The sequence below is a fragment of the Phocoena phocoena genome, chromosome 10 (assembly GCF_963924675.1).
Source record: "Phocoena phocoena chromosome 10, mPhoPho1.1, whole genome shotgun sequence".
NCBI classification, from domain to species: Eukaryota; Metazoa; Chordata; class Mammalia; order Artiodactyla; family Phocoenidae; genus Phocoena; species Phocoena phocoena.
This window is the reverse complement of record NC_089228.1, coordinates 42,308,638-42,323,086: the sequence shown is the minus strand read 5'-3', so window position 1 is coordinate 42,323,086 and position 14,449 is coordinate 42,308,638. Positions and strand designations below refer to the sequence as shown.

General features: G+C 46.6%; 1 protein-coding gene across 1 annotated transcript in view; it reads left to right on the top strand.

The window, feature by feature from the left end:
• The window catches only part of EXOSC7 (exosome component 7), a 29,276-nt gene that overhangs the window by 522 nt on the left and 14,305 nt on the right, over window positions 1–14,449 (top strand). The window contains exons 2-4 of the mRNA XM_065885655.1: window positions 7,424–7,525; window positions 7,830–7,924; window positions 14,210–14,375. Coding sequence (XP_065741727.1) covers window positions 7,424–7,525; window positions 7,830–7,924; window positions 14,210–14,375 — 363 coding nt within the window. The remainder of the gene's footprint in view (window positions 1–7,423; window positions 7,526–7,829; window positions 7,925–14,209; window positions 14,376–14,449) is intronic.

Genomic DNA, 14,449 nt, shown 5'->3' with positions numbered 1-14,449 from the left:
GTGTCGAGCCAAAAGACACAACCAAGCCAAAGATTGGGAGAAGGAAGGATTTATTAATTGCAGCAAGTGAGGGGACGCTGAGGATCTTTTCCAAAGCAGTGTCTATCCAATTAGCAAAATTGGAGAATAAGCTAAGGGCACATGCATATTCATGTGGGGGCTTGAGCAGAGGAGAATTTAGCATAGAATTGGGGCAAAGGTTAACAGACTCCAAGCTTTAGTTGATTGGAGTCTCCGAAGGTCAAAAAGGTCAACATCATCCTTCCTCGGGTTGAGACCAGCTTGGGGTCTTATCCTGTAGTTACCATCCTCTAGCTGGGTGGGGGCCTTAGTTCTTGTATAACAAGTCAAAGATCTGTATCATATTGTTAAGTATATCCCTTGAGGAAAAACTAGGGCTCTGTTTTATCTCAACTGTTAGTTCTTAACTGCTTTTCCTTTTTTCCTGCATTCTTTACTTCCCTCAAGATCATTGATTACAGAGACCTGTTCAAGGGCAAGCATTATGGTCAGGCTTAGATCACAACAATGCTTAGGCCTAAAATGGCTTCTCTTATGTCCAGAAAGCCATGCCTGGTTCTCTTTTTCCGGGGCCCCCTACCCTCTCTGATTACAGTGGACCTGGGATATAAATCCAGATCTTTCTGATTGCAAAGCCCACCTTGACTTGCCTGCCACTTTCCCTTTTTTAAAATAGGGATTCAAAGGCAAAGGCCAAAAAAAAAAAAAAAGGCAAAGGCCAGAGAGACTCCCCACTTCTACTTCTCTTTCTTCTGTCTTCTGAAAGCATGTTGGGGAAATAAGGGGGAGGGCAAGTTCTGAACCCCACCATTTTCCTAGACCTTAAATAGTATATTGACATATATTGCTGTATTGTTATCTTTTTAGGTAGTACTTTTTCCCACGTTGGTTCTAAGTTTCTTTAGAACCCTATTTTGCATTTCTTTGTACAACTTTTGTTTTACTAACTTGTATCAAACTGGTTTTTATATTCAGGAATTTGGGGGCAGATGTCAGAATATCCAGAATTAGCATTTAATCCTCTTTTGGGGTTTGCTTAACTAGCTAAATATGTGCTGCTTCCTCCATGAAAAGACATTGCTAACCTCCGTCTTAGCCCAGTGATTCTGAAACCTTGAAGTGCCTTTTACTCACAAAATACAGCTTCGCGGGCTTTACCTGGACCTTCTGAATCAGAATCTCTGGGGCTGGGGCCTGGGAATGGGTATTTTCATAAATGTTGGGAGATTTTGATGCAGTCACCAGACGTTGGGCTATGGGCAAGCCTCTGGCCTGGTTCAGCCTGGAGTCTGCTGCAGAAATCTTTGCCCCCCTGCCTGAGGTTGTTGCAGGAAGGGGGACCCCTTCCAGGGCCCGAGAGTGGGCTCTTGTCTAACACTCGGAAATGAATTGTCTGAGGGGACACACGTGCTGACAAAGCAAGAGACTTCATTGGGAAGGGGCACCCGGGCAGAGAGCAGCAGGGTAAGGGAACCCAGGAGAACTGCTCTGCCACGTGGCTCGCATTCTCAGGTTTTATGGTGATGGAGTTAGTTTCTGGGTTGTCTCTGGCCAATCATTCTGACTCAGGGTCCTTCATGGTGGCGTGTGCATCACTCAGCCAAGATGGATTCCAGCGAGAAGGATTCTGGGAGGTTGGTAGGACATATTGACTGGTGTCCCCTCTCCTTTTGATCCTTCCCGAATTCTTCCGGTTGGTGATAGCTTGTTAGTTCCGTGTTCCTTACCAGGACCTCCTGTTGTAAGATAACTCATGCAAATGGTTACTATAAGTTCTGGCCAGGGTGGGCGGTTTCCGCCAGTGGTTCCCCTAACAAGGTCACATGACCTCCTGCATCTGTTTGAGTGAGAACTTGGAGTCAGACAGAGCAGGGATCCTTTCCTGGCTCTACCATTCACAGTAAGAGTGATTCTTACTTGAGTAGCTGAGCTAGCTCCCCCCGTGTAAAATCCATCTGGGAGCAGAAAGGAATTGTGAGGAATGATGAGAAAAGAGAATATGGACCACCTGGCATGTGGTCAACCCTGAAGAGAAGTTGGCTCCCTGTCAAGATTTTTCTATCGGAAGTGTGGCTTTGTCCGGAACCATCCATACTATATCCGCAACCTTCCTAGTGACCCCATGTGGGGTTCCGCCTGCGGCTGTTGAGATTTAAGCTCTTTTGATTTGGAGGGCTAGAGATTGTTAAATTGTCTCAAGACAAGGGGGATTTGTGGCCAGGCCTGGAAAGTCCCTAGGCAGCTCTGGGGCACTGCCTTTTCAGGGCTCCAGCATGGATCACATAGACTGTGTGACTCTGCCTGTCTTTACGTCTCTGGTGACAGCCTTACTTCTCTCTGCTGAAGTGTCTCACTTCTCCGCAGCCACTTGCTGTTCGGCTGCCCTCCACCTTGGTACATGCCATCCCCCCACCTTTACTTCTGTGTGGCCTCTCCAGCCTCCCTCCACACCATGACCTGTCAGCTCCTCTTTAACTCCCTTTCGCTCCCAAGTATTTCCCAGATCAGAGATCAGATTCCAAGGAGAGAATCAGTTTCACGCCCCAAACAGCTGGCCACTCTCTGGATGGTATGCCTTTGGGTCAGGCCCTTTGCAAGGTGAGTGGGATCCCATCCTAAAGGAATGCAGGCCCACCCAACAGGCTTGGAAAGTGGAACGAGGACAACATCTCGTTTTGCCTGCTGTGTCTGGGGCCTGGGCCTGCAAAGCTGGCCCTTTCCAAAGTAGGGTGGCTTTCTAGTAGGGGAGGCCGTCTGGTCTCAGTTCTCCTCCAGCAAGCTCTGCACTCTTGGACAAGTCAAAGCAAGGTAGTGGAGGTGGGAGGTGGTTAGCATCGCCTCAGAGGACTACTTTAAGTCTAAACCCTCCCAAGTGTGTTGGATTAGGAGAGCCAACTGACAACTCCCATTAGGAAGTAGGACTGGGTTACCCGGGTGTGAGGAACAGCAACTCTGGGTTGGGTCATCTGTCCTGCCACTCTGTCACAAACAGGAGGTTAAACTTGGCGCCTCAGGGTCCTCGTTTGTAACCTCTCTCCGGGCTGTTTTTGAGGATTCAGTGAGTTCATACGTGCTGCCAGAAGCAGAAGGAGCTGCTGAGCAGGGACTCCTGTGTGCTGCACTGTGCTGAGGATTCTCCTATAACTCTGTAGGGTCGGGGTTATTCCCGCTTTATAGACAAAGAGGCAGACTCAGAGCTGTTGAGGAACTAACTTGCTCAAGGTCAAAAAGCTGGCGTGGAACAGCAGAGTTTTAAATATAGGTTGGCGGTGACTCTGTGCCACACCCAACCAGCAGGGTTGTTGAGATCACACAGGTAACAACTTGAAAGTCACGAGGAGCCATCCTAGCATCCAGAAGGCCTTTACCTAGAAAGGTGCTCAGTCCCCTCTGCTGAGAACAGGGTTCCACTCCCTGGTGTGGTCCGTCACCTGTGGACATCTCTATTGATTTTTTTAATGGAGCTTTCACTTCAGGGCAGCCCATGTTTAAGTGTTCACACATGGATTGATTCCTTAGCTCCTGGGTACTACAGATGAATAAAAATTGTGGTAGGGCGTCAGGCTCTGAGCCAGGCCAAGCAGGTTTGGCGATTTCCTAAGCCTTTTTTTTTTTTTGCGGTACGCGGACCTCTCACTGTTGTGGCCTCTCCCGTTGCGGAGCACAGGCTCCGGACGCGTAGGCTCAGCGGCCATGGCTCACGGGCCCAGCCGCTCCGTAGCATGTGGGATCTTCCCGGACCCGGGCACGAACCCGTGTCCCCTGCATCGGCAGGTGGACTCTCAACCACTGCACCACCAGGGAAGCCCCTTCCTAAGCCTTTTATGAGGAAAAGTGGATTTTTAAAAAGTCCTGTGTGCAGTGATTCATGGACTTTGTTTTCTCCTGTTGTGTGCTTTTTTCTATGAAAAAAATTATACTTTACGCGTCCCTGGAAAGGGAAATTTGTAGCTTTTTTGTTTATCTCTTACTTGTCACCGGAGCCTTCCTGACTGAGCCTTCCCCAGGGGGCAGAGACTGTTTAAAGGCTGGAAAGGCAAGCTCTGGTGAGGCCCAGTTTTCTGACACCCCTCCAGCCGCATTTTGGAACAGTGGGTTGTCACTACAAAGGGTTGTGACTAGAGTGAGTGGTAACTTAAAGCAATAGTGGGAAGCCCTGTAGCCTTGTGGCCTCCCTGCTTTCAGAGTCGTCATCACCATCATGAGGACGAACTGGTATAGCCAGCCAGTTCGTCCTTTGAGGGAGGCCTGTGCTACCTCCTTTGCACAGTGAAGAGACTCTTCAGAATGCAGGAGACTGTGGAATTGGGGTTAAGAGCTCTGGCTTGGAATTCAAGTGCTATTTACTGGCTATGACGTTGGGCCAGCCATTTAGCATCTTTCAACCTGATCCCCACTTGTAAAATGGAATGAAAATTTGCTCTCTTACATTATAGGGTTATTGCGAGGATTTAACATGTTAACTGTATAGTGTTCCTAGCACGTTATCTGGTTGATAGTAAATGCACATTAAATAGTAGCTACTATTAGTTCTTGCAAATAATTGTGGCTCTTTTAATTTATGGATCCACAGAATTAGAGACGCACCTTTGAGGCCGTCAAATTCAATCTCTACATCTACAAATGAGGAAATTAGTCTAGAGGGGAAGGGTTAGGGTTAGGGTTAGGGTTAGTCCTAGGTCAAGCAGCTAGTTAATGGCAGGACCAGGCCTGGAGGCCACGACTGATGCTCCTAGTGACTACTCACACTTGTGCCATACCTACAGTCCACCAAGGACTCATTGTAAATGCTGTTTCTGGGCCAGGTGTTCACTTCCTAGCAGGGCACACCTGGGGGATGGGGCAAGCCGAGATTGACCTAGGATGCTTTCATGTGGGTGGGGGTAGGTGGGGTTGTGACGAGACACAGTTATATAGTTTTGGGATCCTCCAGGGAAGAGAACTCACTCTGTAGAGTTCAGGAGACTCTTCTTCTAGACTTGAAATTCTGTTGCTTTTCGAGAACATGTCTCCCCAGGCTTCAGATAGGGATTGCCTCCAGGGAGGGGATGGCTGGGAGGGGATGTCTTGGAGTCGACTGGCTGCAAAAGGACTTCAACCTGATTTAGGATGTTTATTTTCTCTCCTTTAACAGGAGTTTAAAGAGTTGAAACAAACACGACAGATGGTAGTAGTTGGTACTGTGTGGCGGGAGTATTCAGTGTTTTCCTTTTCTGTATTTTAATTTCTCAAAATAAAAAAGTCAGTCAGATATGCAGTGAGCCAAGCAGTTTAAAGATAAATCTCTGACAGATACATACTTCAGAACAGTGGTGGCTTGTTTGTTTGGTTTTGGTTTGTTTCTTTGGTTTTTGTTTTTAACATTTTGAGAAGCATTAATCCCTTTGAGAATCTGATGAGGCTAATGATTTTTTTGCTGAAAGAAAGAGCTTTCAAAAAATGTTTACAGAGAATGAGGACAATCTCTATGAGCTGATGTGGAGTGATTTCCTGCATATGTATTGTTAATTGTTTAGAAAAAGAAGCTACGTGTAAAAGAGTATCTGTAGTATGCCATATTTTATCAAAAAAAATAAGGGATATTAAAAATACTCTTATCTGTTCATTTGTGGAAAGGAAGTACATGAAAGATGGACTGGGAACTAAAGAGATTGGTTACCTGCCTGGCGCTGGTGGGAGGGGGTAGGAAGGTGGGGGGGCGGTGAAAATAGGGATGAGGGGTGAGTGACATTTCTCTGAGCACACCTTCTCTGATAGCTTTCACTCTTAGAGCCCTGGTGATAGTAATTAAAAGTAGCCAGGATGTGGGGGACCCAAAATGGAACCCCAGCAGTTACTAATGAACTGGCAGGGGTACAGACGAGTAACAGAGGCACAGGAAGGATGGGGAAAGACAACTGGAAACAATATTTTGAGTGGGTGCTGTAAGGCTAAAGACAAAAAGAACTCTGCACAAATACTGTATTAGTAAATTTGTTTTTCACAGGGGTATGGCGTAGTAATTCTGAAACTACTTTATGTATATTACAGAGATTTAACAAATACATAAATACATTGTAGATAATGAGAGCCAGGTTCCTCCCTGTCTGAGAAAGAAGTTACAAATAAGACAAGGAGGTAGGTTAGAACCAACTCTCAGTATGAACACATGACTTTTTAACAGATATGTGGATAGATACAGAAATAAATATAGGTGTGTGTATGTGTGTGGGTTAGTACACATACGTATATTTTCTAGCACTGTTCTACTGAGACGATCTAGAAGCAATGATACCCCTGTAGCAATGAACCTACTTAGCACCCAGATCCTGGTTTTTAAGTACTATTCTGCAATGAAGGGAACCAGGGCTCCTTGGAAAAAGGGCTGATCCCAGGGCTGGGGCAGGTAAAATACAAGTGGCTGGAACACCTTTTGTTGTCAGAAGTAAGGAAGTGCTCAGAAGAGATTGGAGACATGTTGAGAGAATGCAAGAACCAACCCGAAGGAGCTCCCAGTGGCCAAGTCTGGGACACTTGGAGCAACAAGATAAATAATGGAAGTACTGGATTACAACCACAGCATAAAATAGTTATTTATGAGTTATACCAATAGAAGTAAATAATTGAGTAAGTAAATAACTGGGGATAAGGCCAGGCAGTACGTACACCACCCTGAAACCCATCCTCTATAGCAGGGGTTGGCATACTTTTCCTGTGAAGGACTAAATAGTAATGATCTGGGGGCTGCAGGTCATGTGGTCTCTGTCTCAGCCCCTCAGCTCTGCTGCTGTGGTATGACAGCAGCCACAGAATACCCGAGCGAGTGGGCACGGCTGTGTTCCAGTAGAACGGCTTATGAAAACAGGCGGCCTGCAGGCCTAACTTTGTTGACCCAGTTCTAGAGCATGCCTGTTTTAGAAGATCTTTTAGAAGATACCAGTTAGTTGTTTTTAGCTATTTACAGACTAGATCTGATTGATTGGGTTTGGGGGGTAGGAGGGCTACAGCCAAGACAGTTGTACCTGTATCTCTGACAATCCATACTTCTTGTGACTTCAGAATTGCAGATTCGGAAAGAGACATCTTTAATTTGTCTGTTCAGATTTTGTTTGTGTGTGCCTGTTCTGTATAGTGGTACGTAGTTTGGACTTCGTGCTCCAACAGACCTGGGCTGGAAGCTGAGCTTTGCTGTCCCTAGCTGTGGGACCTTGGACGTGAGTCGCTTAACTTCTCTGAGTCTCCATTTCCTCATTTGTAAAATAGTAATGTTACTACCTATGAGGACAGAATATTTGGATGAATCACTAAGAGAAAAGGAGTTGTTGTACCACATATTTCTCTCTGGGGGGAAAGGAGTGAGTCAGTTGAACAGTCTGTTAGAGGTTTAGTATTATAACCTGAGGATTTTGATTGTTGCACTCAGGAAGACCTCCGCGTGGATGGCCGTGGCTGTGAAGACTACCGATGTGTTGAAGTGGAAACTGACGTGGTGTCCAACACCAGTGGGTCTGCCAGAGTCAAGCTGGTGAGTACTGTGGCCACAGTCTGTACCCAGGTGGAGGAATGGGTAGGCTCTAGGGAACCAGTTGCAGGCCCCTCTGGGCTTTTGGAGTGCATATTGTTCCAAGGGAAATCTAAGACCCAAGCCAAACTCTGGGAGGGGGTCTGTATACATCTGAAGGACCCCTCACCTTCTCAAAGGGCCACTTTCCAAGTCCCGGCACTGATGGTAAGCGAGGCCCCTCGAGGCGTACATCTGGGAGAGGAGGGGGTGGTTGGGTGCCTGGCTGCCTGCCCTGAGTGAGGACCCTTCTTGCATGTGTCTGCAGGGTCACACAGACATCTTGGTGGGAGTGAAAGCAGAAATGGGGACGCCGAAGCTGGAGAAACCAAATGAAGGTTACCTGGAGTTCTTTGTTGACTGGTCAGTACTCTGCAGATGTTTTTAAAGAAAAATGCTTTAAAAGATAGAAGATTCAGAGAATGAACCTCTGGTTTCTTGTTGAGCCCACTTTTATTTCGTATTTAATCATCTTTCACCAGCCAGCAGGTATTTACTGAGTTCTCCTGTGTACCAGGCACTGGGAAATGTGAAAGGAGGCCTTGGCTCAGGTCCTGCCCTTGTCCTAATCAGCTGGCCCTCACTGGGCTTCATTTTCCCTGTCTGAAAAAGGAGGATGTCTGCCAGGCAGCCCGGCACATGGTAGTTATGAGAGTCAAATTAAATGATGTCCTGTTTCTCTTCCTGCTCTAGTTTTGCAGAAAACTTTTCATGACTTGCTTGGCAGAGCAGGGAGTAGGGCAAGCCAAGCAGCCTGACAGGCCGACGGGGTGGCAGCTGGGCAGGCAGTGTGGGTACTGGGAAAAGCAGAGACTCTGCAGTCTCTGCAGCCAGCCAGCCAGCCTTGTTGCTGGCTTCCTTCTCTGGCTAGCTGTGTGACCTCAGGCTAGTTACTCAGTCCCTCTGTGCCTAAATTTCTTTATCTAAAATATTGAGATAATAATACTGTTGTGATGATGAGGAAGCGAAGTAATGAAAATAGAGTGAGCATCCAGCACAACGACTGGTTCAGTGGACTTTCAAAAGTGTTCTTTCTCTCCCTCGTGTTACCTCCCCTTCTAGGGGTTGGGGCTTTTTATCGGGTTGCCAGCCCAGTCTCATCTTCTATCTGTAACTCCTCTTCTAGCTGGGTGGTGACAGCAGACCTTCTTGAGGTGGGTAAGGCTCTATCGGCTCGTGCTAGGTGCAGGTATATAATATTGGTACTTTACTGGGAGGGGTGGCAAGACCACCCCCCACATTCAAACATTTCCTGAAAGGACTCACAGGACTTAGCATAGAGCATGGAGTTGTATTCAGAGCTATGATTATCACAGAAATGCAGCAACACGTGTGTGATGATTCTGCCTAAGAAAACGCATTAGAGACTCAGCACCCAAGATTTTGATTGGGGCTGGTCACATAGGCACCCTCTGCTTTACACATACCAAAGTTCCAGACTCCCAGAAGGAAAGCAGGTGTTTAGCATAAACCACGTTATTTGCACAGACTAGGCACAGGAGACCCAGTTTACTGTTGACTGAGTCCAGTCTGAGAGCCAGGTGCCAGCTGAGGACCAACCTTGCAAGAAGACCCTTCTAAAGGTAGCAGCCTTGCACCTGCAATGTCAGCCCTTTTCTGCAAAGATGGTAACCCACATTTGCACAGCGAGTTACAGTCTTCCAGTCTTCACTTCCAAACACAGAAATTGATCCTCACAACACTCCTGAGAGAGAGATGACAAAAGGGGTTCAGAGAGGGTAAGTGACTTTCCTGGGATCACACAGCTAGTAATGCCAGCTCAGGTCTATTCAGTGCTGAGTCTTTGCTCTTTCTGCTTCATGTAGCCTGCAGGAGCCAGCTTTAGAGGGATATCCTGCTTAGAGTTTTCAGAATGTGTCTGCGTTCATCTTTCTGGCCAGTTTTCCTTCCAGCCCATCCCTGCCCCGGCCCTGGCCGCTCCAGAGCAGTTTCCTCTGTTTCTGCCCAGCTGCTCTCAGCAGTCTGAGTTGTCCAGTGGAATTGGCCCATCCTTTAAGTTGCTGTGCATGATGGTGAACTTGTTAAGGCCTCCAACTTATCCTTCCTTTGCTTGTGGAGGAAGAAAAAAATGCCTCTCCTGCCTGATTCGGTGCAGTAAACAGTCACTGAGGAGCAGACGCCATGTGTTAGGGGCTGTAATTTGCTTTCCTTTGCTTCCTCTTCATTATCCTTCCGCCTCATTCATCTTAGGCAGACCAAAGGCAGTCAGCCCAGCCACACCAAAGAGAGGGTGTTGCACTCAGATGCTTGGTATAGGAGACACGTTTCATTGTGGCTCTGTGTCTGAACATGACTCCAGTTAGCCTGCTGCTGTTGACCCTTTCTTGTCCCAGCTGTAAGAGGGTGGCTCCAGGGTGAGAGGAGCCTTTGAGCTGCCTCTTCCCAAGATCTGGCTTCTAGAAGCAAACCTCTTTCTCCCGGCTGAGAGTGGCTGCCTGCTGGTCTCTTTTTCCCCTTTGTAAGTCTCAAGAGAACCTCACCAGGCCCAGAAACTCCATTTCCCAGGGAGTTCTCCTGAGTCTGTTTCTCAAGGTGGCACCCTTCGGCGTCTTTAAGTGGCTCAGTGCGATCAGCCCAGCGGGTAGAATCACCATGAGAGAGTCATACAACCCAATTTTCCTGCAAAGAAGAGCAAGTTACCAAGCACCACTGGCTGTCACCTTTATCAGAACCTCATTTGCATATTCAAGGAGCAACTCATAATTGTGTAAACAAATAAACCCCTTTATTTCAATCCAATGAATAGGAATGGCTTCTGGGCACCTGTGGCTATGCCCAGCCATAAGGGTGCTGCCCCCAACCCCATCCGGGCCCCAGGCGTGGGGCCTCTGCTGGAGAGCTCAAGGCATGCACCCATCCACAGGCTGAAACAGAGTTGTTACCCAGTGGGAGGAAAGTTAATTGGTGGGGAGGGGGGGCCTCCTGCCTGACTGAGCCCAGCTTGACTTAACTACTTACTAGCAACTTTCATGTTTTAATTATTTAAATTACCAGTGGTAATTACCAGAGAGGTCACAGAAAACGAATTGCTTTTCTGCTAATTCCTTTTACTTCTGTTTGTCTACTTGGAATAATATATGGAGCCTGGTGTAGACACCTTCGCCCACCCCAATGATTTTCCCTGGGTCTTAGAAATGATGCCCTTAGGAAAGGGTACCCATGCCACAGACCCTGATCCCCATACCAGTGGAGGAGTAAAACCTTGGGGTTCCTGAGATCTGCTCCAGAGATGCCTGGCAGCACTTTGACTAAACTGCGAGCATACTCGGACCTTCTAACTCCTGTCTCTATGTCTTTGTTTTATTAGTTGTAGCCTGAGAGTAGGCCATTTTAAATAAGAGGCTTGAAACTTTGGGAAAGATGGTTTCCATCTAAAGCCCAGAAGGTAAGAATTTAGTGAGCTGGTGTTTCACTCTGGTTACCACCATGTGGCAGACCATCAAGTCACTTCTTGGCTCTCTGGCCACCATGTTTGGTCTCTCAGAGAGGCTGTGGGTTGTAACTGGAGGAGGTGAGGAGAACACGTTTCGTTCATAGACATTTCAGCGTGCCCGGCACTTGTCAGTTCTCTGGGATCTCAACTACTTTTAAATGTGACCACTTGTTTTTTTTCACTAATATTGAACTGGAAGCTTCAAGCCCTGAATTGGTGGGTGGAGCCACTTGATCTCTGTTCCTTACCTACTTCATGTGCTTGAAGGGGGCACCATTCTCGGCTAAAGGGCTGGGGGTGGGGGCAAAGCAGAGAGGCAAGCTGCAGAAGTCATTTGAGGCTCGCTGTGCTTTGAACGTCTCCAGAGCCAACGATATAATTCTCCCAGGAACTGCAAACAAGGGCTTACGATGCAACACTCAGAATGTGCCACTGTTCCCATACCCATTTATAGGGAAGCCTTTGCAGGCTCAGAAGTGAGCACATGTGCTCCCTGAGGAATTGGGACCTACCTGGGGGCTAGATGACTAGAGGGGAAAGGCCCGGAGTCATCCCTGGCCCAGGTACCTACTAAATCACTTTTTCTGCCGTGGGCCTGGCCTGGCCTGGCTGTAAGCCTTCACAGATTTGCAGGCTAGATTGACAGCAAGGGAAACAACAATGGGCCTAGTGTCTGAAGTCCTGTTCCAGGTAGACATGGCCTTGATCTCAGCCTAATCCAGTTAAACCAGAGATGTGCCAAGCAGGAGGAGCACAGTTGAGGTGATAAGTCAGGAGGTTGGAGAACTGGGAGGGGCAGCGTTCCCAGGATTTTTTTATGTTTATCCAGCTCAATAAGCGATTTCCCAACAGCCCTGGAAGAGGGGCTGGGTCATACTTTATGAAGGATCTGAATTGGTTTTGGTAATTGCAATTATAGAAACCACTTGTTTTGTGCCCAAAACAAACAAACAAACAAACAAACCAAACCCAAGTATATATTCCTCTACTGAAAGAATATATTGTGATGCCTGCGAACAGGAGTCTAGGATTACCAGCCTGCATTCTCTCGCTCTCTTTTTTTACTTGGCACTTAATAGAGAAGCTTTTTATTTAGGACTCCCTTGGTCTGCATTCGTTGACTCCAACATTTGTGGTCTAGTAATAAGTCCCAAGACCAGAGCACCCATTCATTACCTTGAGGCATAAGACAGACCCAAGGAGCACTAACCTGACTAATGTTAGGCTACAAGCCAAGCATGCTGAATTACACATTCAGGGAGAGTCCAGAGCAGGAGCTTTCCGTAGTCTCCTGAGCATCTAAACCTTCCTTTCTCTGGCCACCAGCTATGCTGAAAGAGTTAACCTGTATTTTAAAAAGGAAAAAAAAGAAAAACCTTTTAAAATGGGAAAATTTTCCACTTTAAACCAGCCCAGTGTCAAAAAAAAACCAATGGGGGGTGGTTTGGTAGGTAGATTATTTAGCCGATTGGCCTGGGAAGTTCTTAAACCATCCCTTCGGGCTGTTAGTGCGTCAATCCCCAGTAATTAGCCCCTCCCAGGAGGATGTGGCCCACTGTAATCAGGGAAAGGTCAGCATTTTAAGCATAAGCATCTCTGCCTGGATTTGTTTACACAATGGTCTATTTAGATGCAGTTTTTAAACACTTAAAAGATGGGACTTAATGGCTTAGCGTTTAAATTAGAAACAGGTTGTCTTTTGCTAGCCCTGCAAAATAATGAACTTGGTCTCTAGTGACTTGATTATTTTACCATAAATGAGCTTCTTTTCATGGCTTAGTGCCCGAGTCTGGCAGAGGCAGTGAGGGAACAGTGAGGTTGCTATGACAGTAATGAAGTTTCTCATAGGGGTTTTAAATTGGGGTTCTGCTGGCTCGTAGTAGTAAGGGAACACTATGAGAGTAGCAAAGTTATTATACAACGATACACTCATTGTTTTAGGATTCATCTTACATCTGTATTAGAATGGACCAGACAAAAGGGACACTTAAATATATTAGGTGAGGTTTCTTTCAGCATTACACAGACGGGGTGGGTATAGCCTGGAGCCTTCACATAGGTTTTGCTTTGCCTGGAATCCCCTTGCGTTTCTGTGGTCTGACCAGCTTCTACTCATCTTCAGGTTCAAGGACTCCTATAACCCTCAACACTGGTTGACATCCCTCTTGACCCCCCACTCCTGTTTGCCCACTGTCGTGTGACTCCCCCCAGGAACTGGAATTGCGGACTTAGGGTCTGCATTTGCCTTGCTCAGTCTCTAGGTCTCCAGTGCCTAGCACAGGGGCCCGGGACCTTCCAGGTGGATGAGGACCAGAAAGCTTCAATATGTGATTTTGTAGAGACCATACTGAAACAACTGATTTCTTATCTTTCTAGGCCTTATTTATTACAATAAAATGATTACTGGAATGTTTGTATATGTCACAAGTGTATTAAGGATTTGTTTTCATTAAGCCAGAACCCTCAAAAATTTCCTGTTAAACACTTTGAGTAGTGCTTAGGGTGGCGAATGTCAATGCTTGTTAATTCTTTGTTGAGGTGATTTGGCATAAAATTAAAGAGGCTAAAAAGGAAAAATTTTTCTCTAGAAAAATGAAGTAAAAGAGAGAACCTAATATTTAAATCAGCCAACAGTCTTATTTTCCTGCTTTTCAGTACCATGATAATCTAAAGTTAATAACATAACTCTGACATACTGTTATATATATATCTTCTAAATCATTCCAGGAAAGTTATTGTACCTACATTGTGGTTTTTGTTTTGAGAGTATCATATCATCATCTAGGGATGGTGTATATAATGTAACCCCTCTGTAGGCCAGACTGATTCTCTAGGCCTCTCTGGGCCTGCCAGAGAAGAGTCTTTATTATACCCTCAAGATATGAGTGTTCGTTATTACTGGCTGAGGTTCATCTTACCAGCGTTCTTGTTTCTGTTTGGATAAATATGGCTTCTGTAGAAGTCAGTGGGAACTCCCACCACACACACTGACACATCCAGAACATGGTCCTGGCCTGGCTCATTGCGTGTGTCTAGAGGCTGGAAAAGTGTCAGATGTATCCTTTCCTCATTTCAGTGACTTTCCTCATAGTCCTGGTTCTTCTAGCATCCCCCAGGGAAACTGGAACAAAGCCTGCCCTTTTGCTCTTTGCATTCGACAAGACTCACCCCTTTTCTGTTGCCCTTCTATATAGTTCAGCCAATGCTACCCCTGAATTTGAAGGTCGGGGAGGTGATGACCTTGGCACAGAGATTGCTAACACCCTCTACCGGATATTTAACAACAAGAGCAGCGTCGACCTGAAGTCCCTGTGCATTAGTCCTCGGGAGCATTGCTGGATTCTCTACGTGGATGTGCTAGTAAGTATCACATTGCTGTACTGGCCATACTCTACCTTTGTTGGAAGCCAGTTGGCCTACTTTCCTCCCACTGC